Source organism: Ochotona curzoniae, unplaced genomic scaffold (genome assembly GCF_017591425.1).
Source record: "Ochotona curzoniae isolate NIBS_2020 unplaced genomic scaffold, NIBS_Ocur_1.0 contig_66, whole genome shotgun sequence".
NCBI lineage: Eukaryota > Metazoa > Chordata > Mammalia > Lagomorpha > Ochotonidae > Ochotona > Ochotona curzoniae.
This window is the reverse complement of record NW_024466512.1, coordinates 24,662,304-24,688,225: the sequence shown is the minus strand read 5'-3', so window position 1 is coordinate 24,688,225 and position 25,922 is coordinate 24,662,304. Positions and strand designations below refer to the sequence as shown.

Below are 25,922 nucleotides of genomic sequence, written 5' to 3'. Positions count from 1 at the left end.
CCTAGGGTCTTTCAAGCCTTCCCCCTGACCCCTACTGAGGGCAGCCAACTCAGGCCTGTCCCAATGCCTGCCCGTGAGTCAGGGGCAACGCAAATTTTTAACCAGACACATTGATGATTAACAGTGGGTAGGAAGGAGGCCAGATTCGCCCTCAGCCAACAGTGCAGAGCAGCTGGGTCCTGGGCGTCCCACGGAGATGCTGAAACATCGGCTGTGGTCCTCTGTGAGGCAGGGGCTGGGCAGAGGCTTGCCCAGAAACGTGAGGGGCTGGGCCTCTGGGCACGGGAAGAAGATGGACATTGCAGGCATCTACCCACCTGTGACCACCCCGTTCACGGCCACCGCGGACGTGGACTATGGGAAGCTGGAGGAGAACCTGCAGAAGCTGGGTACCTTCCCTTTCCGAGGTAAACGGGGCCTGGCCAGGGTAGGGGTCAGGCAGGTGTCAGTGACCCTTCCTCAGAAGCTGCCCAGAGATGGTGTGCAGGGCTGGGAGCTGGGGGCACTGGACTGGACTCAGGAGACAGGTGGGTCTCTCCCTGCTGGCCTGTGAACTTGAACCCAACTGCCTGCCTCAGTTTCCCCAGTTGCTACCTGTGAAGTATGTCTTTAGTCCCCAGAGTTAGTGTGGGACCCAAATTGGAGATTGTTTTCAAAGTCCTTGGTTGGGCAGGTGGGAGAGTTCGCTGGTGGGGTTGTGGTCAGACCCAACTTACGATGTCATCTCCCCTGGCACCTTGCTTGTGCTCTCTTTGCAGGCACAGCCCCCCTTAGCAGCCCCAGCTCCCCCTGCTCCATCTTCTCTTCCCCTCCAGGGAGAGACAGCCAGATCGTATGTGCGCCATTCAGTCACAGCGGTGATCAGGATGCCCTGTCCCACCTCTCCTTCCCTGCCCATCCTCCCCTCTCAGCCATGGCAATCCCGAGGCAGTGCCCTCAATAGTTCCACCTTGCAGATGGGACCCAGGGCTCAGAGTGACATGATCGCCTGTCCAAGGTCACTCAGCCAAGTCCTCACTGAGCATGCTCTGCTTGTGTGCATTCATTCTTGCTGGGCCCTCTGAGTTGCTAGTCAGGCTGGTCCACAGGTGTGAGTGGGCACCAGCTTTGGGAGCTGTGACTGAAGCAGTGTGGAGCAACAGTCCTAGCTGCAGACAGACTGGTTTCCTCACACACTTTGTGATGATTTCCCTAAGCCTCCGTTTCCCCAGCTGACACATGGAGGTGAAACTGCCCACATCAGGTGATGGTTGCAAAAAAAAATCTTGGACATTGTAGGGTGACGAGTGTGAGAAGATTTGGTTCCTGTAATGCTAATTCAAATGACAATGGCTGGCATTGTGGCAAAGCTACAATATGGCAGTGACTGCTGGCCATACTGGGACCTCATGCTCAGCACAGGGCTGAGGTGATGTGACCCTTCTCTGGGGAACAATGAATGCCCTGCTGACAGCAGGGACACAGCCTCGAAGTGGGTTTCTGCTGCAACATGGGTCACTGGGGCCAGAAGGTTTGGACTGAGGCCGGGGTCCCCGAAGCAAAAGCAAGAAGCTCCTTAATGGGCTCTGCTCCAAGATCAAGGACTTTGTCCTTCAGTGGCAACAGTGGGGAGGGTGGACTTTGTACCTGAGAACCCAGAGACCTTCAGCCTTTCTGCCCTCCTGGCCCTCCCTCCGACCCCTATCCCTCCTGCAGAGGGCGAGGGCAGGTGGCACAGGAGATCGCAGGGAGGGCTCCACGTGTGCCCATCTGCCTGCAACTCTGCTGTAACCCTTCTCTGCTAGCCATGTGGCAGGGGCTCTGGGAGATAGCGGGCCTAGGTGGGAATCCTGATTCAGACAGTGACTTCAAAGAAATCCCAGCCACTCCAATCCAGCTTCCTGGTGTTGCCTGGGGGAGGGGATACCCATGTTTCCTAGGAAGTTAGCTCTGGAGGTATTGGCACTGAGCATGCATAGCTAGATCCCTGGCCCTGATCCCCAGTTCCATCCAATTGTTCAGGGAGGAAGCAGGGAGCCACATTAGCTCTTAAACTTGTCCTGGCCCCTGGGATGGACTTGGTGCCCCAGCCCACATTGCAAAGCCTCCTACAACAGGTTACAGGTTCTATAGAGACAGAATGGAAGCTTGCCCTTGACAAATCCTCAAATTTCAGTCAAGGCACCTTCTGGAACACATGCCTGTACTGGGTACTTTCTGTCCTGCCAGCATCACCAATTGTATTGCTCATTTTGATAAAGAACTTTTTTTTTAAGGATTCATTTATTTAATCTGAAAGGCAGGGTAACAGAGAGGGAGGGGCAGAGAGAGATGATAGATAGATATCTTCTATTTGCTGATTTACTCTTTTTTATTTTATTTTTTCTTATTTTTGCAATTTATCATGCAATTTCATAGTCTGGGATTCCCCTGCCCTCATTTTCTGCCCCCTGATAGATTTTTCCCGTAATGCCACACTCTTCACAAGGAGTTACAATTCCATCAGTCTGCTATTTAAGTGTGTCCTGACAATACTGGTACAGACAATGTCGGACAGTCCATCATCCCATTATCTAGAGCTGATTCACTCTTAAATGGCTCCAACAGTTGGGCCAAGCTAGATCTAGGAGCTTCATCCTGGTCTCCCATATAGGTGCAGGGGCCCTATAGCATTTGGGCCAGTTTCATGGCTTTTGCCAGCTCATTAGCAAAGATCAGGAGTGGAACAGTGGGCCTCAAACAAGTGGTCATATGGATGCCAGCACTTCATGTGGCAGCTTAACTGGCTATGCCTCAGTGCCAGCCCCAAAAACATTCTTTCAAAGTAAAAGTCGTGTTCAGAGCCTAGATAGAGGGAGGAGTTGTGCTGAAAGGCCATTTGGCCTGAACTCACCCCCATAAACAGCCTCAAAGATGGACTTTGAGTTGTTATTTTCAAGTGAGGTAGTGGCAGCTGTAGAGCCACTCAGCAGGACGGGAGATGTCCTTCATCAAACTTTAAGCTGGTGTCTTAATCTTTCGACAGCTAAAGTGGACCATGATTTCCTGTGATGAGTACAATATTACTATGTATGTTGAAACCATTACTCTGTTAAAGAAATTTTTTTTTTAAGTATCCTAATTTGTGAAGCTGGTGCATTGGCTCAACTGGTTAATCCTACCCCACCAAGTGCCAAGATCTCAAAAGGGTGCCAGTTTGTGTCTTGGCTGGTCCACTTCCCATCCAGCTCCCTGCTAATGGCCTGGGAAACGCAGCAGAAGATGGCCCAAGTGCTAGGACCCCTGCGCTCACATGCGAGACCTGGATGAAGCTCCTGGCTTTTGGTTTCAGCCTGGCCCAATCCCGGCCATTATAACCATTTGGGGAGTAAACCAGAGGATGGGCAATATCTCTCCTAATCTCTCCCTGCCTTTCAAATAAATCTTAAAAAAGAAAGAACAAATGAACAAGAACTACACCAAATCCCACTTGAACTGCTTTTCTAAAGCAAGCACCTCGAGCACAGGACATGTTCTGTGTTTTCAGGTACATTTCCAAGGTGTAAGGTAGCAGCCTGCATCTTATAGTGGCCCCGGGGATCTGAGACTCAATGATGTCCTTCCTATCCATTCTGCCTTCTTGGCCCCCTGCTTATCTTATTCCATTATGACCTCGCTTATTCCAGAATGAGCTCCCTCCTAGGCCTGTTTCCTTCTGAACTCTGCCTTCTAATGGGGCCAGAGGCTGCAAGTTGCAGGGTAGAATAAGCCAGGCTGCCAGGCAGAGATGGGCCCTGCCAAGAAGGAGACATTCTGGAGACACCCCAGTCTCCAATGATCAGGACTGGATGCCAGGGCAGACAAAGGGGCACTGTGCCATGGCCAGCCCAGGCCAGCCCCTGCCCCTTGGGAGCCACTCGATGGGGAGACAGAGCACTGAGACAGGCACATAAAGATGAAGCTGAAGAATGGGCCATGAGCAGAGGACACAAGGGAGCCAGAACTGGAGAAGCTGCCCTTTCCAGCCTTGAGAACAGCAGAAGACAGGACCCAGGCCTCAGACGATGCCTGCCAGGCTGGGTGAAAGATGCTGGGGTCCCTCCCCACCCCACCCCCAGCTGCCTTCCTCACAATGGGGTCCATTGCTGAGGTGGGAGGGGCAGCTCAGGGAGGGCCTGGTGGGGGCCCTGCCTGCCAGACACCCTCCGGGAGCCTGCCCTCTTAAGCATGAGCTACACCACCTGGGCTCCCCCAGTGCCAGCGTGCTCTTAGCCCCACCTTTCCCACCTGTGTGGGTCCTGGAGACCCTCTGGGAGCTCATCCAGCAGCCATCATGCAAGGTGGTGCTGGGGATGGCCCTCCTGCTGGGGAGCGGAGGCCTCATTATGTGGGCACAGCACAAGTGGAGACAGAAGACAGACCTAGAGTCTGTACAGGCCAAGCCCAAGCCCTCAGAGTGCCACAGAGCACAGACCCAGAGCTGGATCAAGTCTCACTTTAGCTGCCTTTCTGAAGAAAAGTTAACTCCCGAGCTCTGTGTCAGTGCCATCAGCGATGCTGTGCCGAGGGGCAGCGGGAGCCAGGAAGCTAGCACCACTATCCACATGGAGACCTTTACCACACAACCGGGAGACACGGGCACAGCTCTGCGCAGGGAGTCCTTCACCAGCAGACGGAAGATATCTGGGACCTCGGTGATCAAAGAGACCCAAAAGGAGTCTGGAAGATCCCCATCCATGGATGAAGCCACGTGGGCCACCGTGGCTGCCTGCACCAAGGAGATTGACACCAAGGGGCGGCACCTGGCTAACTCCATGCTGCAGCGGGCCACAGCGTACCAGCACTCAGGCCGCCTGGAATCCAGGGACATCACGCAGGAGGAGCTGAAGGCCCTCGAAGAGGTGGAAATGAAGCTCAAGAGCAGTTTCCTCACTCGTCGGGAGACCACCATAGCTGGTGCCAATCATTCGCACACTTTATATGGCCGCAGTCACTATGGCCACCAGAACCAGCAGGGTCATCCAAGTCACCTGAGCCATGTTGGTCATCCAGGTCAGCCAGGCCACCGGGGACAGCCAAATCAACAGAGCCACCTAGGCCACCAGGGTCACCCAGGCCACCAGGGACAGCCAAGCCACAAGAGCCACCTAGGCCAACAGAGCCACCCAGGCTACCAGGGTCAGGCAAGCCAACAGAGCCACCCAGGCCACCAGAGCCAACTAGGCCACCAGGGTCACCCAGGCCAACAGAGCCACCCAGGCCACCAGAGCCATCCAGGCCACCAGAGCCACCCAGGCCACCAGGGTCACCCAGGCAACCAGGGACAGCCAAGCCACAAGAGCCACTCAGGCCAACAGAGCCACCTAGGCCTCCAGTGTCACCCAGGCCACCAGGGGCAGCCAAGCCCCAAGAGCCACCCAGGCAACCAGGGTCACCCAGGTCAACAGAGCCACCTAGGCCACCAGGGTCAGCCAAGCCACAAGAGCCACCCAGGCCACCAGGATCAGCCAAACCAACAGAGCCACCCAAGCCTCCAGGGCCACCCAGGCCACCAGGGTCAGGCAAGCCAACAGAGCCACCCAAGCCTCCAGGGCCACCCAGGCCACCAGGGTCAGGCAAGCCAACAGAGCCACCCAAGCCTCCAGGGCCACCCAGGCCACCAGGGTCAGGCAAGCCAACAGAGCCACCCAAGCCTCCAGAGCCACCAAAGCCACAGTCTGCCCAACCACAGCTACCAGATCTGCAATTCCCTTGAAGCCACCTAACCATGGATGGACTTACCCCTTCCCCTAGTAGGGCTGGCCCATGTACACAGGCTTATTTTCTCCCATGGGGTGACCCGTGGGGCCCCGGGTAAGGTGTTGCTGGCCACAGTCCCTCTTCCTCAGACTTCCTCTGTGGGCCTCTTCCACTCGAGGATGGCTCCCAGGGATGGAGAATGAGAAGGAAGCAAAGCAGCCCAGTCAGACCCTGAGGTCCCCCAACCTTCCCCACCCCCCTCCAAGAGAAGATGGAAGAGGCAGATGCCAGGAGCAACTGAGAGCTCCCTGCTGATGCCACATGCCTGGAACTGAGCCAATAAAGCCTTGCATCCCCTCACTCTGAGTCCAAGACTCTGTAGGTGACAGGGATGGAGCGAGCGTCCTGGCCGGGCTGTCTACAACAGCTTTGCCAGCCTCAGAGCCTGGTGCTGGGATAGGTCCTGGGCCTCCACAGCCAACAGCTTGCTGTCGCCAGGAAAGTGGGAAGTGGCTAGATGGTGGAAGCAGCAGGATTGAGAAACAGGCTTTCAGTAGCCAGTAAAGCAGCTTGTGTGGGTCTTGGGGCCACCTCCTGTTGGTGCATCCTCATTCTATGTCTGCTGCCGTTTGTGGCAGCCCGCCTTGCAGCTCTCTCCCCTGCCTCCCCCAGGTCCACTGAGATGCATGCTGGTGCGTCTGCACTGTCTATATCTGTGGCTTTCATTGGGCATAATGTATTCTCTCTCCCTGTTTGTGTTACCATGGACATGGCCAGGGCTGTGGCTGCTGCCGCCCTAGACTTCTCTGTTGAGCGCATGTTCAATTTGGGAACTTGCCATGCCCCATGTTCAGTGACAGGATTCAACTATCTCAGGCATCTGGAATTCAGAGACATGATGTGCCTGAGACACAGCTGAGATTAGAGCTCAATTTTGCCTAACTCCAAAACCCATATCCCAATCCCTGGCCTGTGCTGCCTGCCACTCCTCTTCCCACTGTCCCTGGAGGATCCTGCCCCTCTCATGCGTGCCCCCACCTCTTCCCACATGTTCTGATGCATTCTCTGTGGTGCTACAAGCCTGGGACTCTCCCTGCCTCCTCTTCCTGGGTCCTAAGAAGCTATTTCGAGGGCAAGGAGTGCCATGCCCTCCACCTCCTGCCTCACTCAGGCAGTTGCTAAAGTCAGCTGTTTCTCCGTGGGGCTTGGAGAAGTCAGTTCCACGTGGCTATCTGACAAAGCCACTTCTTCTCATTTGGGTCTATTATGGATCAACTCAAATTCCAAGGGCCAGAATCAGCTGCTGATGGATCAGTCCATAAGCACATATAAATACTGCCAATTTTATAGCGGACAGGCAGGAGTATTTTTATTCTTGACAGTGGCGTGGGGAAGAGAAAGAGAATGGACTGTTTCACTCTCCAAAGGGCCAGGATAAAGCCAGGAGCCAGGAGCTTCACCCTGGACTCCTATGTGGGTACAGGAACCCAAGCACTTGAGCCACCTTCTTCTGCTTTCCCAGGCACATTAGCAGGGATCTGGAACTCATACTGTTGCTCATATGAGATGCTGGTGTTGTAAGCAGCAGCTTCACTTGCTGTGCTACAACACTGGGTCCTAGTCTCTGCATTTCTAACAAAGCATATATATGTTTAAAGTTTTCAAATACTTTGGTTTTTTTTAAGGTTAAGAATTTTTTTATTGAAAAGTCAGATATACAGAGAGGAAGAGAGACAGAGAGGAAGAAATTCTGTCTGGTGATTCATTCCCCAAGCAGGCACCACAGCCAGTGCTGAGCCGATCTGAAGGCAAGAGCCAGGAACCTCTCCTGGGTCTCCCACACAGGTGCAGGGTACCAAGTCCTTGGGCTGTCTTTGACTGCTTTCCCAGACTATAAGCAGGGAGCTAGATGGGACAGGGCTGCCAGGATTAGAACCAGTGCCCATATGGGATCCCAGCGCATGCGAGGTGAGGACTTTAGCTGCTAGGCTTCCACACCAGGCCCCAAATACTTTGGTTTTAAGTTGATGTCAAAGTTTTGATAGACTTCTGTTGCAAACAAGATGATAACCTGTTTGGCCAGGTGCAGTCTCGGTGAAGGTGTTTTTACCAGAAGAAGGGCAGCTCTCAGTGGATTTGGCTCAAGAGAAGTTCACAACTGCAAGGCAGGAGAGTCAACCAGGAGGGTGCTAGTCTCCCACATCAATGCTGAGTTCCATGGAAGCTCATCAGGAGATGGAAGCTTTCCACCAGGAATGCTTATTTCTTCCTGGAGGGAAATTTACTACCTCCTGCAAAAGAATTCCACTTGTTCTTTGGCACAAGTTGTCACCTTTCTGTAAAGATTGCCAGGTGGTGTAACCAGGAAGTCAGAACGAGGGGATACCAACCCCTGAGCTTGAGGAGACCTGGCCAAATAAAACAGGTGCCAGGCAAGGAGAACAAGGGCTGTAGGGCTAGAGGGAAGGGGGATTATCGAAAGCCTGGAAGAGAAGCATGGGAGGCAGGGAGGCATGCGAGGAAGGTATAGAGGCAGGAGAGTAACTAGGGGAGCCCTGGTGGGCAGTGACCACAGCAGGATGAAGGCAGGCATGGGGCAGAAGGCACAGCTTAGCACATGGGGGAGGCATTCAAGACCTTTCTCTAGTCCAGCTTCTTATTTTTTACGAAAGCCAGGTGGAGAAATAATCCCACAAAAGGTCTGGACAATGACAGGGTCCTATGGACCTATGAGCAAGTAAGTAGGTAATAGAATACAAGGAATAGATCATGGGCGTTCAGAGGGGTCCCAAGAACTTCTTGGAGCAGGTAGCAAGAAGACGGAACAGCAGCTGGGATGCTCCTGATGGGCCAGACTAATTTTAGCCATAGGGAATCATAACGTTGCATGTGTGTCCCATCCACTCCCCTTCCTCAGCCACCCAGTTCTCCCCAGAGCATCCAGGGGGAAGTGAGCCTCTTTTGGCTTTCAACCCGAGGGGCCCTGACTGGTCCATGAGGAAAGCAAAAATTCCCTTCAGGACCAACCACCAACCTGGTTCCAGGTGCCAGTAAGAAGCTGATGGTGCTGCAGGTACTAAGAATCTGTCCCGGGCTCCTCTGACCTCAGAGCTTGCACCAAGCTGCTCACACCACCACCACCACACAGCCTCCCTGTCCCTCTGTCTGACCCATGGGCACCCTGGCCCTTTCCTCTCCTCCAGCCTCCTCTCCCTGCACTGGGGGCACAGCAGGCCTGAAAGGGTTCTTGGCAATGCCAGTTCACAGGATTGGAATGATCGGGCGAGAGGGTCATATCAGGGAAGCCAGAATACAGGGGCCCCGTGCTGTTGCTGCAGCTCAATACCCAACTGTCCCACTGTGGAGGCCAGAACTGCCCAAAGGGCCCCTGGGGCCTCTGGGATTGACTACCAGGAGGAAGGGTGATGTGAAGAGTGAATGACAATGGCAGGCCAGGATGGGAAGGATGGCATGTTTGGTACTTGAATAGAGGAAGCAGCAAGAGCTTGCTTAGTCTCTGAATCCTGAGTCAAATGGGAGCCAGTGACAGCCAGACTGGCAGCTTTCGACCCACTCAGAAAGCACAAGAGCTGTATCCTTTGGGCCGCCGGGAGGCTCCTAGCCTGGCGAGGAGTAAGGAAACTTCTGAAGGCAATGAAACAGAAGCCAAAAGTTACATGTCTCAAGATATTCCCTGTGATATTTCCAAGGCAAAAAACTAGTAGGAGGAAAAAAAATAGCGACGACGGCAAAACATAGTGAAGTGTTCAGTGAGAGCTAGCCTGGCCACCAGCTCCGGGAATGGTAATGTTGTGGTGAGCTGCATGGACAAGGCTAGATGGGGAAAAGCTGAGTTGACATTACGCTGTGTCCCCTCGCAGATGACTCATAGGAACAATTTCTCTTGCTGCCAGTGCCAGGAAACTCTGTGTCTTTTCCTAGGCAGCTCTGGGGCTCGGCATGTCTGCTAGCTGACCGTGTTTCCCTTTTGGCTGTGACGGGAAGCTCCAGATAAGAGGTGGCCTGTCGTCTCCAGCCGAGGGGCTGGGACTCTGCCACATGGCTGCTCCATGCTTCCCCCAGTCGCTTTCTGCTCACGCACAGAGCTGTTGCACTGTGTCCCATAACCACACGCAACTTCAGTTGCTTTAAAAGTGGAATGAGATAAGAGAAGGGAAAAGAGGAGGAGCGGAGTAGATGGAAAACACAAGAGAGGCAAAGGAGAAACTGACAGGAGAAAGGATTTTGCTAATATTCCCTTAATGTTCAGCTAAAGAACATCAGTTCTGCCACAGCCCAGCTCGAGCCAGATGCCTGTGAAAATTAGAAGTCTTTCAAATAGATGATTGATAAAACAGGAAAGTGCAAAATAAAATTAAGTCACTTTGCATCTAGAACATTGGTAAAAATGAGTTCTCACAGGACCAAGAGTTGATGTGGGCCAGTGACAGGAGGTTCTTCCATGCTGTTGAGGGGCTATGGGCTGAGTCATTAGACATGTGGCATCTGTGATCTGCATGTGGACCTGCCTCAGCAGTCACACACCCAAGCACCTACATTCCTCTTAGATTGGGTACCCGTAACCAAGGGTTTCCACAAAGCATTTGTTGTGCAGCCAACATTGTGATGTCTGTGACGCTAGCATCCCATATGAGTGCCAGCTCAAGTTCTGACTGTTTCACTTCTGGTCTAGTTCTCTGCTAATGTGCCTGGGAAAGCAGTGCAAGACAACCTGAGTACTTGGAGCCCTTGAACCTATATGGGAGACCCAGATGGAGTTCCACGGCCCTGGCTTTGGATTTGCCCAGTTCTGGCCATTGTGGCCATTTGGGGAGGAAGCCAGCAGATGAAAGGTCTCTTTTCTGTCTCTTCTTCTTTTTCTATGACTCTGACACAAACAAAATTAGAAAGCTGAGTTTTGGGAGACCTGGAGGAAGTTCCTGGCTCCTGGCTTCAGATCAGTGCAGCACTGGCTGTTGCAGTCACTTGGGGAGTGAATCATCGGACAGAAGATCTTCCTCTCTGTCTCTCCTCCTCTCTCTATTATCTGACTTTGCAATAAAAAATAGAATAAATCTTTTTTTAAAAAGTAAAAATCTTCATGTCCTCAGCTAGAGGATGAGAAATAAGTTGTGGTCTAACCAGACAACCAAATGCTATACATGATAACGCGTGGATCAGAGTTATGTGTTCTGCCACAGATAAAACTCAAAACAGAATGTTAGGCAAAAGCAGCGAGCTGCCGATTATATGAGCTGGATTCTGTTTTCTTTTATTCATTTATTTATTAAGATTTCTCCTTTTTTTTTTTTACTTGAAAGGCAGATTTGCAGAGAGGAAAGACACAGAGGAAGATCTTCCATCTGTTGGTTTACTCTCCAAGTAGCTGCAACAGCCAGAGCTGAGCCAATCTGAAGCCAGGAGCCTCCTCCAGGTCTGCCACGCAGGTGCAGGGTCCCAAGGCTTTGGGCCGTCCTCAGCTTTCCCAGGCCACAAGCAGGGAGCTGGATAGGAAGTGGAGCAGCTGGAACATTCCAGCACCCATGTCTGTTGAAAGTGAATAAAGGCACCTATGGAAACAAACGCCTGAGTAAGGACAGAGAGCTGAGGAAGAGGAGAGTGATCTGGGGAGGGGTCCCAGGGGTGCTGGGGGCTCAGCTGTGATTTATCTTATTGTTCTTTTTTGTGGAACTGAAGCATTTCATTAACACAAAGCAAAAGAGTGGGTAAAGCTGTCACCTGTGATGCCAGTGGCCCATATGGGTGCTGATTCAAACCCCAGCTGTTCGACCTGCAGTCCAGCTGCCTGCTAAAGTGCCTGGAAAGACAACAACGGATGTCCCAAGTATTTGGGACTCTGCACCTGTGTCGAAGACCATGGCCTGACTCAATCCCAGCCATTGTGACCATTTAGGAAGTGAATCAGTAGATGAAGGATCTCTCTTTCTCTAGCCTTGCCTTTCAAATAAAGTCTTAAAAGAGAGAGAGAGAGACAAAAATGATATCAACACCGGCATTGTAGCTGGACCAGGTAGAAAGGAAACGTGTGAGGGGAGGTGGGCATTTGTGTGCATGTTGAACACCAGTGTTCTGGCTGTAAGGAAGTGCGCCCACGTAGGGGGTGGGTCAGCATTAGTGGCTATGACAGGGTCTCTCTTGCAGGCTTTGTGGTCCAGGGCTCCACCGGAGAGTTCCCCTTCCTGACCAGCAGCGAGCGCCTGGAGGTGGTGAGCCGCGTGCGCCAGGTCATACCCAAGGACAAGCTCCTGCTAGCCGGCTCCGGCTGCGAGTGTGAGGCCAGGGTGCCCTGGGCCTGGGGGTGGCCATACATGAGGGCCACAGGCTCCTGGCCCCGGGGTGGGACTCCCTTGAGCTGCTCTGCCCTTTCCAGGCCCACTCACACCCCTGTTGCTTGCCCCACAGTCCCAGCACAGGCACTATTCCTCCCGCCCTCATGACCCTCCTTCCTCCTGCAGCCACACAAGCCACCGTGGAGATGACTCTCAGCATGGCGCAGGTCGGGGCCGATGCTGTCATGGTGGTGACCCCCTGCTACTATCGTGGCCGCATGGACAGTGCCGCCCTCATTCACCACTACACCAAGGTGGGTGAGGCTGGCAGGGGCCGAGAGGAGGCGGGTGAGACAGCGGCTCTGCCCCAGAAGAGGAGGGTGAGGAGTCAGTAGTGGGGTGGTAAGCCCACTTCCTAGGAATGGCAGCTGGGAAGATAGTGGCCTGCCTCTTGCCCTGCTGTGGGACATGGGGCAACTTATCTCTAACACGGGAGGAATGACAGTGTGTACCTCAAGGAGTTTTTGCAAGGAATCAGTGAGATCAGAACACAGAGGGCTTGAAATTGTGCCTGCTGTGTAGATGTCTGCTTCAATAACAGGGGTCTTCAAAAACATTGTGGAAAGGCGTGATGAAAAGATTATGCACATTTTGCAGGAGTCTTTGGGGAGTCCTCGTACACATCACTCACTCTCTTGCTTATAGTCCAGGTACCCAGGTGGCCCTGTGGTGACATGGGCCAACACAAGCAAGCCTTTAGCTCCTAGGATCCCCTCTTCTCTGCACCCTTAGGTTGCTGACCTCTCCCCAATCCCTGTGGTACTGTACAGTGTTCCTGCCAACACAGGGCTGGACCTGCCTGTGGATGCAGTGGTCACACTTTCCCAGCACCCGAATATCGTGGGCATGAAGGACAGCGGCGGTGATGTGAGTGGCAGCCCCTCCTGTCCGGGGGCCCCTCCTCCTTCTCCAGGTCCTGGCCTTTCTGCTGTCAGCTTCAGGGCACCTCTCCGATGGTCCCGTTTGGGTCTTCTCTGTGGTGTGGGCTCTCTGTGGCTTTGAACTTCAGGGTCTCTCTCTGGAAACTGGGCTCTTGCTCTGCCACATGTGACCAGTTTTTGCTCAGGCTGCGCAGAACAAGGCTCAACTCTCACTCAACGTTTGCTGTTGTAGGCCACCAGGATTGGGCTGATTGTGCACAAAACCAGGAAGCAGGATTTCCAGGTGTTAGCTGGATCGGCTGGCTTCCTGCTGGCCAGCTATGCCTTGGGTAGGTCTATTGTCTGGGATGCAGCCAGGCAGTGGGGTCTGCTGGGAGGAGACTGTGAGGGCTGAGGCCTTGACTCTGAAACCCCAGAGCCCTGGCTGCTCTGCCTGCTCCAGTACTTGACTCTGATCCTGTTGGGTGGAAGAAGATAGCTGAGAACATTCCCACCTGCAGTTTGCTCTGAACCCTGAGTGCCATGCTGCGATGACAAATTCAGCTCTCTCTGATCTCCCGTGTAATCCTCCTTGGAGGGCAGACACTAGGCCACTCCCCGCTGTCCAGGAGCTCATCCTTCTGTCCCCCATTTGCAGGCCAGAACCCCAGGAACGTTACTTAGACCACTTGCTCTTGTCTGCTTGGGGCAGTGGCGGTAGGAGGTCAAGATATGTAGATTTAGGTTGAACTTGAGCTTGGGAGGGCAATATGTACTGCTGTCAGCTGAAGCTCCACCGAGTCCAGGCTTGAGTGACTTTCTCAGTCCTGTGGATCACAGAGCTGCTTCCTGTCCCCTCTGGTCACTGGTGACTTCAGCATGTTGTTGGGGTTCCACACATCTCTATGCAGGGTTGAAGAGAGCATCTTTGACTTTCACCTTGGTGCTGGGCAGAGCACAGCTCTGGGGATCTGAGTTGGCTACTCAACTTGGCCCTTTGTCCACTGCGTCCGCTGGCCAAGCACCCAACCCCTCTGTCCCAAGTTTCTATTTTACCAAGTGAAGAGGCAGCATGAGGATGACAGAGGCACCAGCCCTGTACAGAGCCAGCACATAGTAGGTGTAACAGTGTCAGCTCATTCCATGAAGTCTTAAGACTGCTCCTAACCAGCCTTGGACTCGTAATCAGACTGCTGGAGGTGGCTGCCTATGCCTGTTCATTTGCACAGCCCAGATGAGAACAAAGCACACTAGAAAACATCTTTGACTTGTTCACGGCCACACAGCCAGCAGTAGGAAGCATCCAGGCATCTACCCCTGTGCCCTCACCCCGCATGCCTACCAAGGCTGAATTCCCTAAGGGGGATACAGTTTCAGAAAAGCAGAGGTGTCTAGTCTGTTCCATAGCCTTCCAGGACAGATGACTCAGGCGGCTACTGCAGAGTGCTGCAGGGTCAGCCATCAAGTGGGACTTGACAAGGCAAGAAGTCAGGGTGCAAGGGGAGACCTGGCTTTGAGCTCACCTTCAGGTCCTGCTCCCGGCTCCTCCCAGAGCAGTCGAAGGTCAACTTTCCTCTCTGGGAATGTGCACTCTGCACTCACCTGCATGGCTTTGATGGAGCCAGCCAGAAGCAGAGAAATCTGTTACCCATGTCCCCAGATTCCAGGGGTGCAGGGACAAGGGCTGGGGATCCCCTACAAGAAACCTATCTGGCTGATGTTCTACACCTTGCTCTGGGCAGGAGGCAAGGGGGGCGTGTGCGCCCTGGCCAATGTGCTGGGTGCCCAGGTGTGCCAGTTGGAGCGGCTGTGTCTCACGGGACAGTGGGAAGACGCGCAGGAGCTACAGTACCGCCTCATTGAGCCCAACTCCGCGGTGAGAGCCAGACCAGGCTGGAGGGCGGGGTGGGGTAGGGCGGAGCAGGGGCGGGGGCAGAGCTGCTGGGAGCTCACGCTCACTGCCCTTTCAAAGCAAATCCCACCCTGGTAACTCTTTGTGCCTCCCCCCAAAGACCCTGGCTTCGGACAAAGCATAGCCCTCTAGTTTATTTGTTTTTGTTTTGTTTTGTTGTCTTTTTTTAAATTTATTTTTATGTGAAAGACAGTTATAGAGAGAGGAGAGACAGAGATTTTCCATCTGTTGGTTCACTCCTCAAATGACTGCAATGACTGGAGCTGTTCTGAAGGCAGGAGCCAGGAGAATTTTGTCCAGATCCTCCACAAAGATGCAGGGCTCCAAGTACTTCTATGCAAAGTCAGACCGTGGTCCCCAGTTCGGGGTTGGACTAGTCAAGAAGAGTCTAAAACAGCAATGCTGGTCAAGTTCAGAGCCATTCCGAAGTCAGGCAAAGTATGGGATCCCTCGTACAGGTTTCTACGTACAGTTTAAATTAAATTTTTGTTTATTTGTTTTTACTTTGAAATATTTTTTGGTTCACAGCAATTGTAAGAAGTGTGTGTGTGTGTGTGTGTGTGTGTGTGTGTGTGTGTGTGTGTGTGTGTCTGTGGGCAGCGGAGATAGATCTTCCATCCACTGTTCACTTGACAAAGGGCAGCAATGGCCAGGGCCAGGCCAGGCTGAACCAGGGACCAGAGGCTTCACACAGGTCTCCCACAAGGGCTGCAAGCCACGAGCAGATGGGCTGCCATTCACCCAGGCACCTTAGCAGGGAGCTGGATGGGATTTGAACTGGTGGCAATACGGGATTCCAGTGTTGCAGATGGTAGTTTAATCTGTGGTTACACCACAGCGCTAGCCCAGGAATGGGCATTTTCACTCAACATAATTCTCTGGCGTGTCGTCTAGGTCACTGCATGTATGATGACTTCAGTCTTTTTTCAATGCTGACTAGTATTCCATGGGATGGCTGTACCATGGCCACTTCAACTATCCAGCTATTAAAGGACAGGTTTTCCGTGTGTGTGTGTGTGTGTGTGTGTGTGTGTGTGTGTGTGTGTGTGTGTTTAAGCACAAATTTCCACTTTTGTTTTCCAAAGGACAGTATCTTTCTTCATCCCTTAAAGACCATGCTGCTTGCATGGGCTTTGGTGGAGGTCAAGGAGTGGCACCGGCAGGTCCGACCAGGGAGGTGGGGTCTAGTTCTTTTTTTTTTTTTTCATTGGAAAGGCGGATATACAGAGAGGAGAGACAGAGAGGAAGATCTTCTGTCCGATGATTCACTCCCCAAGTGAGCGCAACGGCTGATGCTATGCCAATCCGAAGCCAGGAGCCTCTTCCGGGTCTCCCACGCGGGCGCAGGTTCCCAAAGCTTTGGGCCGTCCTCGACTGCCTTCCCAGGCCACAGGCAGGGAGCTGGATGGGAAGCGGGGCTTCCGGGATTAGAACCGGCGCCCATATGGGATCCCGGGCGTGCAAGGCGAGGACCTTAACCACTTGCGCCACCGCGCTGGGCCCAGGGGTCTAGTTCTTGATTTCTGACTGCCTTGCTGTGAACGGCACAGCTCACACTGTAATGGAGCTTCAGCTACAGTGTGGGAAGCCTGTAGACATTGAACACACTCGTTTCTGAGATGTTCCTCATGGCCACAGCCCCACTATGTCCCGGATGATGAACTTCTTGTTGGCCTTGTCCTTGGGCACACACTGCAGATGGGCTGCCCGTGGCTGCGGCCCTTTTTAGCACACTGGTTGTTCTTCCTCTTCTTCATCATCCTAGTACTGAGAATCCGAAAGAGAATCGGGGGTGGGGGCGGTATTTATTTATTTAATTAGGGACCGGCACGATGGCATATTTTACCCTACAGTGCTGGCATTCTGTATGGGCACTGGTTCATGTCCCAGCTGCTCTGTTACTCATCCTGCTCCCTGCTTGTGGCCTGGGAAAGCAGGGCAGGATGACCCAAAGCCTTGGGACCTTCCACCCATGTGGGAGAACTGTAACAAGTTCCTGGCTCCTGGCTTTCAATCAGCTCAGCTCTGGCAGTTGCAGCCATTTGGATAGTGAACTAGTGAACAGAAGACCTTTTCTCGCTCCCTCTCTCTGTAAAGTCTGCCTTTCAAATAAAAATAATAAATAAATCTTTGAAAAATATTTAAAGGCAGAGTTTCAGAGAGAAGGAAAGAGACACAGAGGGATAGCTTCTTCCACTGGTCCACCCGCAAAATGATGGCAATAGCCTGAGCTGGGTCAGGCCAGTTAGGAGCCGGGAGCTCCCCCAGGTTGGCCACATGGTGCCATGCACATCCCATATCCTATTGCTTTCACTGGTGCATTAGCTGAGACCTGGATCACAAGTGGAGCACCTGAGACTCAAACCAGTGCCGATCTGAAGCCAGGAGCTTCTTCCGGATCTCCTATGCAGGTGCAGGGTCCCAAGGTTTTGGGCTGTCCTCAGCTGCTTTCCCAGGCCACAAGCAGCGAGCTGGATGGGAACTGGGGCCAATGGGACACGAATCAGCGCCCAGATGGAATCCTGGCATGTGCAAGATGAGGACTTTAGCTGCTAGGCTATTGCGCTGGGCCCATCGTGTGTGTGTGTGTGTGTGTGTGTGTGTGTGTGTGTGTGTGTGTGTAAACTTTTCCTTTTTATTTTATTTTTAATGTTGTTTACATAGTTGAGAAGGATGTATGCCTGTGTGTGCCTCTGATTAGGGTGGAGAGGGTCAAGGCATGGAGGAAAGTGGATGGAGCAAGTATTTCCAATTTTTTTTTCTCCTGTAGCTGGGGTGGGAGTTGAGGGAGGAGATCACTCCTTCTTGCTAAGCTGCATCAGCACCTAGGGTTGGGGGATGCTCGTCGATGACACCCGAGGGACCCTGATGTGGGGAAGAATGTTCCCAGGGTGTTACTTGAGTGGTTTTGATAGTTCTGAGATGCTGGTTTTGTTGCTCCAGCATTGAGAAAATCCTTCCATTGGTCCATTGATGAACAAAGTCCAACTTACTGTTCTCATACCCAGATATTGCCATCAAAGTTTGGCCATGAGTTGTCCAACCTTTTCTGCTTTCCATTTTCTGAGGTGACACTTGACATCCTTGGCTGGCCTAGATGAGCTGGTTGTCGTGTCCCCTGTGTGCATCGGGGTATGCTGTCCACTGCATGAGCCTCAGCAACTGAGGAAGCAGCAGCCCAGTCCAGTCACATGCACTCCAAGGTCAGACCACACATATTGTGATTTTCCCTATGACCAGTTTTACGTCCAGTGACCTAGTTGGGGAGTCCCCCAAAGGACCTCACCTGAGGTGACCCCAGATCTGACTCTTCTGTGTCCCAAATGGTGCAGGATCCAGTTCCGTCTCAAACCTGCATCAACCTGCACACATACTTGTGAGTGCAGTTACCTGTCAGTTCTGCCCCAAGCCCTATCTCCCATGTGAACCAGTGGGTACTATGGCCTCGCCCAACCCAGCCTGTCACAAACCCAGCCCTTGGGCCCAGCACGGTGGCCTTGTGGCTAAAGTCCTCTCCTTGCATGCACCAGGATCCCATATGGGCGCCGGTTCTAATCCCAACAGCCCCACTTCCCATCCAGCTCCCTGCTTGTGGCCTGGGAAAGCAGTCAAGGATGGCCCAAAGCCTTGGGATTTTGCACCCGTGTGGGAGACCCAGAAGAGGCTCTTCCTGGGCTCCTGGCTTCAGCTCAGCTCAGCTCTGGCCATTGCAGCCACTTGGGGATTTGGGGAGTGAATCAATAGATGTAAGGTCTTCCTCTCTGTGTCTCTTCCTCTCTGTATATCTGACTTTCCAACAAAAATAAAATAAATCTAAAATAGCCTACAAACACACAAAAAAACCAAAAACAACCTGGTCCTTAAGCACACTAGCTAGAGTTGCAGCCTAGTTGGAGTGACATAATAACCCCCACCACACCCACCCCCAGCTCCGGTTCCTGTGCATGCTGGCGTGTGCAGCATGCAAGTCCAGCCCATCCAGCATCCCATCTGGCTTTTATGCACACCCATGGGTACTGCTGCTTAGCTCATCCTGGCCCACATGTAATATGATGGGTGCTGCTTCCTTGACTAGCCTGACCTCTTCCCTGCCCTGGCTCTCATGCTCAACAGCAGGAGATGTAGACTAGCAGAGGAGTGCTTTGAGCCACCCCCAACTGCTTTCCCAGGCCACAAGCAAGGAGCTGGATGGGAAGTGGAGCTGCCGGGATTAGAACCAGCATCTGTATGGGTTCCTGGTGCGTTCAAGACGAGGAGTTTAGCCGCTACACTATTGCGCCATGCCCCCATGCAAATTTTAGAAAAATTTAGTTTGCATGTGCAAAATACTGTTGCTGGGATTTTGACTTAAATTGTATTAACCCTGTAGATTACCCTGCGGACAGTCGGTGTCTTTACTGTGTTCTCGTCCTTCAACAGGGCGTGCTCACTTAGTTGGGTCTTTCTTTGAAAATTTTTTTCTTTTCTTTTTTTTTTTTTTATCATTTTGTGGTTTTCAGCAAATAAGATCTGGATGTGTTTTGAGGAATTTGGGGGCAACTGGACATGACATTATATGTTTGACTTCACTGTTTGTGTCTTCCTTGCTAGTATAGGACTCAGCTGGTTTTGCAGGTTTGTTTTGAATTCTGTGACTGCTGAATTCATTTATTTGTTCTAGGAGGGTGTTGGGATGGTGTAGATTCTGTGGGATTTTTGCATAGACAGTCATATCTACCAGTAGGCACAGTTTGATTTCTTCCTCTGATCTCTGTGTGCTTACTTCATTTTCTTGCCTTCTTAGGCTAATACTTCCTACGCTGTGTTAAACAAGAGTGGAAAGTACAGTCTTGCATTATTTCTGATATTCCATTTTTTTTTAACATCTGTTTTTTTAAGAGGCAAAAGCAGAGTTAGAGTTATCTTCCATCTGCTGGTTTATTCCTCAGATAGCTACACAGGGGCTGGGCCAGGCGGAAGTCAGGAACATAGAATTCTATCCAGGTCTCCCACATGAGAGGCAGGAGTCCAGGCACTTGGACTTTCTTTCTGCTGCTTTCCCAGGCATGCTAGCAAGAAACCGGATTAAAAGTAGAGCAGCCAGGGCTTGAACCAACACTCATATTGGCATTATGTAGGCAGCGTTTTAACTGTGCCACAATGCCATCCCCTGTTTCTGATATTAAGGAGAAAAAATTCAGCCTTTCAGAACCATTAAGCATAATGTAAGTTCTAGGGTTTTGTTTTGTTTCGTTTAGATGCTTATTTTTTAAGCTGAAGAAGTTGCATTCAATTCCCAGATGCCTTAGAAGTTGAAAAAACTGTGAAAGAATGTTGAATTTTGTCAAATGCTTTTTTAGCATTGATCAATAAGATCGTAAGACTTTATTCTGTTGAACTGTGGACTCCATTAATTTTTAAATATTTGACTCAGGCTGCTTTCTCTAAAATAAACACCACTTAGTCATGATGTATAATGATTATTTTTTAAATTTTTGTTTTCATTTTATTTGAAAGGCAAAAAGGAGAGATCTTGCATCTGCCCATAATAGCCAGGGCTGAACAGGCCACAGATAGGAGCCCACACTCTATCTGGGTGTCCCACCTGAGGTTAGGGACCCAGGTACTGCAGTCATTGTCTACCTTTTCCAAGATGTGCATTAGTAAGAAGTAGGATTAGCAGCAGAATAGCTGGAACTTGAACTGGGCACTCTGCCTTGGAATGTGGGACCCTCTCTAAGCCTGTCCCGGTTATCCTGTCTGCTACACTACTGAATTCTGCTTGCTAATCATTTGTTGCAGAATTTCGTGTCTCTGTTCAGGAGGAATATGGTCTGTAGTTTTTCCTTTTTTCTACAACTTCTGTCTATTTTTGGTATGATTGTAACAGTTAGGTTCATAAAATGAACTAACAAGTGCTCTTTCCCATTTTCTATAAGAGACTGTGTAGGACTGGTATTCAATCTTCTTTAGGGGGTTGTGGCATACATAGTAGGCTGACTCTCCACCTGTGACTTTTTGGGCACCAGTTCAGGTCCTGGTGGCTGCATTTCCAGTGCAGCTCCCTGCCATTAGCCTGGGAAGCCAACAGAGGAGAGCCCAAGTCCTTGGGCCACTGTACCCATGTGGGAGACCCAAAAGAAGCTCCTGGCTTCAGACCAGCCCAACTCCAGCCATTGTAGCTATTTGGAAAATAAACCAGCAGATGGAACATCTCTCTCTCTTTATCACACCTTCTCTATGTAACTCTGCCTTTCAAATAATAATAATAAAATCTTTAAAAAGTAAGCCTTCTTTAAATATTCGTAAATTTTTCTGATGAAATGATTGGAGGCAAGAAATTTCATTTTTAGACATTTGAGTTTGTTTTAATTACACCACCACACCAGGCTTGACTCTTGGCTGCCACTGACAGCTCCCTGATGGAGGGGCAGGAGTGTCCCCTGGCTTTTCCCCAGCTGGTCCCTAATGATGTCACCTGTGTATCTGGAAGGCCTGAGGGGAAGATAGCCTGGGGTGGCCTCCTTTAGGCTGGGCAGCAGGGACCATCCCTGCTGTTCAGCTGTTGCTGGCCTGCCTGGAGAGAGGTGACTGTCTTCAAGGGGTCCATCCTGGGAGGCTCCCCCTTTCCTGGTGCCCTGGGTAGGGGGAGCAGCCTGTGCTGGGGCCCATCAGTGTTTCATGGTTGCCAGATCCTGACCTAGCCCCGGGGGGTGCATTGTTCTGCAGGTCCCTTGTTGGTCTTTCTACCTTTCAGAATCCTCTTAACATCTGTTGTTATAGAACATCCAGGGTTTTAATTGCCCGTATTGGGAAGAATAGGGCTGAGTCTTTCTACTCCATCTTGCCAGCAGTTGAAGCTCTAAGGATTTTTCTGCATGGTAATTCCTCTCCTCCACACCAGGAACACTGCAGTTGTTGGCAAACTGAAAAACTGATAAATGGGTGCTTTAGAACTCACAGTATTATTTTAGGGTTCAATATTTAATGTAGAGTAAAATGTAATTTATTTTCACTTTACTTCTCTGGCTTTCAAACTCATCACAACATTTTAAAAACAAAATCTACTTCTAAGGTAAAAAAATAATGAGCATTGGAAGTGGAATAAAATCATGTACATGGAGGCACACATGCTTACTCTTGCCTAAGACTACAGGTCGGCAGGATAGAGCTCTGTCAGATCCTGTCTTTATTTCAAACATTTTTCTTCATGGATTTTCTCTGCATTGACTTTTTTCATTGATACGCTCAGTCATGATGACTGAGTGTCTTGGCACCCCCCTATGTTTTCCATGTGAGGCCAAGCCAGGCCATGTTTATGCACAGTGTTTGTGCACAGTGCCCCTGCAACTCATCACAGCAGGTTCCCTGAGCTGCAGAGAAAGCACCAATGTCCCCAACATGGGATGCTTGTCCTGGGATGGGCCCGGCTGGAAGGTCTTACCCTAATGAAGGCCTTTTAGCTGAACCCTTCGGTTCAGGCTCTGGTGGGGTCCCCACTCCTCACTCTAAAGAGAAGGTTTGGAATCTGTCAGGAAAGGAGGAGCTTTGGGGTTCCTGGGGCCTGACCTAGTATCATCAGAATGTGTGGGATCCTGTGACACCTCAGTGGCGTCACTGTTGTCACCACCTCGTTTTTTTCAGACGAGGTAGCGTGGGCTGCCCTACGTCTCCCTTTGCTCTGTCCCGGCTCCTGTGCCAGCCCTGGCACATACTGCGGAATGCCTGGAACACCTTTCTGCTGCCTGAAATGTAGGCTCAGACACCCTGAGAGCAGTTTGATGTCACCCTGTTGCCCTGCCCAGCTGAACACAATGTCCTTTCTCCACCTGCCCACTCCACCGACCTCCTGGCCCTGCTATATTTAGGGCTTTCTGCTGTATTTTTTTCCGCACGGAATTCAGCCCGTTCTTGGGAAGTGGGGGGGACATGCTTCAGCCAGGTCTTCGGAAGCCTGGGGTGGAACTCATCTCTTCTCTAGGTACTGCTGGTGTCCCTTCCCGACCTTAGGTCTTTCCGGCTACTCAGGCTGGGAGTATAAAAGGCAGGCTTCCAGAACATCAGCGACAGGTCCATGCCCAGGTTTGCTGAACTCTACTGGCCTCTAGTGGTGAAGACTTATTAGTCACTCATGCACTGTACCTCTCATTTAATTTCACCCTTCTTGGAGCCCCGGGCCTGTAAGGGTTTACCTTTCGTGTGTGTGTGTGTGTGTGTGTGTGTGTGTGTGTGTGTGTGTGTGTGTGTGTGTGTGTGTGTGTGTGTGTGTGTGTGTGTGTGTGTGTGTGTGTGTGTGTGTGTGTGTGTGTGTGTGTGTGTGTGAGTGTGTGTGTGTGTGTGTGTGTGTGTGTGTGTGTGTGTCTTCCCAGTTCCTTTCGTGTGTGTGTGTGTGTGTGTGTGTGTGTGTGTGTGTCTTCCCAGTTCCTTCTAACCCGCTCTGCTTCTCAGGTAACTCTTGGAGCCCCGGGCCTGTAAGGGTTTACCTTTCGTGTGTGTGTGTGTGTGTGTGTGTGTGTGTGTGTGTGTGTGTGTGTGTGTGTGTGTGTCTTCCCAGTTCCTTCTAACCCGCTCTGCTTCTCAGGTAACTCGGCGCTTCGGGATTCCGGGGCTGAAGAAGATCATGGACTGGTTTGGCTATTACGGAGGCCCCTGCCGCGCCCCCTTGCAGGCGCTGAGTCCCGCGGAGGAGGAGGCACTGCGTGCAGATTTCACCAGCAACGGCTGGCTCTGAGAGCAATCGGCATGGCGCACCAGCCTGGCGGAGCCCCTCTGTCTCCCAGCTAGAAGGAGCTTGGGAACAGCAGGGGGTACAGACACCTATTTGACATCTTCCGCAGCCTTTCACCAGGCACGTCCTGCACTCTCTGCCCACCTCAGAGCTCCAGGACTTTCTATTTTCCTATCTTATGTCTGAGTCCCTGAGTCCTGCAGGCCGGGGAGGAGTGACTTCTCCTTTGTCTCTGCTCCAGGTGCGTTCCTACACCCCAAGGCACCTGAACCTGGAGCAACAGAAGGGCAAAAAGAGGGGTGGGTGTGCACAATAAGGAAACCTGTTTTACTGAAGGGGTGGCTACTTAGGCTTGAGGCTACAAACCTGAGGCAAGTGTGACACTGATGGAAACCAGGGTTCTCCTAAGATCTTTCCAGGGGTACCAGTGGTCAGTTGGGTAAGTGCCATTGGTCTGGAAGCGCCCGGCTGCTTTCTAGCCAAAACATTCTCCCTAAATTCACTTCCCTTATCTCATACTCTTGTCTCTAGGCTCAATTCCACTGTCAGTGCATGGGAACAGCCCCTTGGCTTAACAGGTTGCTACACCCAGACACCTGATGCATAGATGCTACTTTCTGACTAACCCAGGGACTCTACACACTAGGCAGGGACGCAACACTTATTTGCTTGTAGGCATTCTTTTATTATTAAAGAAAACACTTTGTTACCATAATAAAGTTAAAGAGTAAAACCATGTCACTCTGTACAGATGGATGCTCCTTTGTGCTACAGACTGAGCTTCAGGCCACATCTCAGACTGTTCTGGAAGTCCCTGGGATCTCACAGCTTTCTTTCTCCAGGGCTCAGACCCTCACCAAGCTGACCCGACAGGCATTAGATTAATGGGGGCCCAGGGAAAGGCTTAATCAGGTGTTCCATGGGAGACCGTGAGAGGCAAGCAGGCACAACTAGGAAATTGGAGGCACTTAACATGTTCATCAAATAGGCTTTCCTGGAAAGGGTTAACCCTTTTCCATCTATGTAGTGACAGAAAAACAGAAATAATTATTTTCAATTTCTCATTATGTATTTTAAAATATATTTTAAGACTTAAAGATATATTTATTGGGCCGGTGTGGTAGCCTAGTGCCTAAAGTCCTCACCTAGCATATGCCATCACATAATTCCAGGAGCCCTGCTTCTCCTCTGCCTCCCTGCTTGTGGCCTGGAAAAGCAGTTGAAGATGACCCAAAGCCTGCACTCACATGGGGAGACCCAGAAGAAGCTCCTGGCACATGGCATTGGATCAGCACAGCTCTAGCTGTTGCGGCTGCTCGGGGAGTGAGTCAGTGGATGGAAGATCTTTCTCTCTGTCTCCCCTCCTCTCTGTATAACTGACTTCCCAATACAAAAATAAATAAATCTTAACAAAAATAATAAAGGTGGTTAAATAGGTATGAACAGGCAGCCCGGTTGACAAGCCTGATCCTGTAGCAAAGTGCCCTGGTCTGACATCCAGCTCTGGCTCCTGGCAGCAGCTTCCTGCTCTGCAGCTCAGACGATGGATTCCAACCCCCAAAGCCGGATGTGGATGGAGTGCCTGGTTCTCAGCTTTAGCCCAGCCCAGGCCCGATCACTGCAGGCATTTGGGGAGTGAACAGCAGATGAGAGCTCTTCTGTCACTATTTATTTTTTCTGTTTAAGGATTTAGTTCTTTTTATTGCAAAGTCAGATATACAGAGAGGAGGAGAGACAGAGAAGATTTTCCATCCACGGATTCACTCCCCAAGTGGCCACAACGGCTGGAGCTGAACCAACCCAAAGCCAGGAGCCAAGAGCTTCTTCTGGGTCTCCCATGCGGATACACAATTCCAAGGCTTTGGGCCGTCCTCGACTGCTTTCCCAGGCTACAATCAGGGTAGTGGGGCTGCCGGGATTAAAACTGGTGCCCATATGGGATCCCAGTGCATTCAAAGAGAGGATTTTAGCCACTAGGCTACTACGCCAGGCCCCTGCCACTCTTTCTTATCCCTCTGGCCCTTGAAGACAGAGAGGGAGCATCTGAGATGGGTCCCAGCTAAGGGCCCAGGCTAGAGAAGAAGATGAATGAGATCAGGTTTCAATAGAGAGTTGCCATCTGGACCTGGTACAATGGCCTAGTGGCTAAAACCTCATCTTGTGTGTGCTGAGATCCCATAGGGCACCAGTTCATGTCCCAGCTGCTCCACTTCCCATCCAGCTCCCTGCCTGTGACCTGGGAAAGCAGTACAGGCTGGCCCAAACCCTTGGGACTCTGTACCTGTGAGGGAGACCCAGAAAAAGCTCTTGGCTCCTGGCTCCAGATCGATTCAGCTCCAGTTGTTGCAGCTACTTGGGGAGTGAACCAGCAGATGAAAGATCTTTGTCTCTCCTCT

At 51.5% G+C, this 25,922-nt stretch overlaps 2 protein-coding genes across 3 annotated transcripts; both read left to right on the top strand.

Annotated features, from left to right (window-relative positions):
* The first annotated feature begins 196 nt into the window (after positions 1–196).
* HOGA1 (4-hydroxy-2-oxoglutarate aldolase 1) lies at positions 197–24,263 on the top strand. Of its 2 annotated transcripts, XM_040991826.1 has the most exons (7): positions 197–407; positions 11,860–11,988; positions 12,174–12,301; positions 12,780–12,914; positions 13,161–13,257; positions 14,650–14,783; positions 23,380–24,263. In XM_040991826.1, exons 1-7 carry the CDS (start codon positions 197–199, stop codon positions 23,527–23,529), a joined length of 984 nt encoding a protein of 327 aa, XP_040847760.1. In that variant the 3' UTR covers positions 23,530–24,263. The 2 variants fall into 2 exon arrangements, with proteins under 2 accessions (XP_040847760.1, XP_040847761.1); XM_040991827.1 differs by lacking the exons at positions 11,860–11,988; positions 12,174–12,301; positions 12,780–12,914; positions 13,161–13,257.
* CUNH10orf62 (chromosome unknown C10orf62 homolog) lies at positions 4,311–5,723 on the top strand. Its single transcript, XM_040992467.1, has 3 exons — positions 4,311–5,032; positions 5,093–5,293; positions 5,654–5,723. Exons 1-3 carry the CDS (start codon positions 4,311–4,313, stop codon positions 5,721–5,723), a joined length of 993 nt encoding a protein of 330 aa, XP_040848401.1.
* Positions 24,264–25,922: the final 1,659 nt, after the last annotated feature.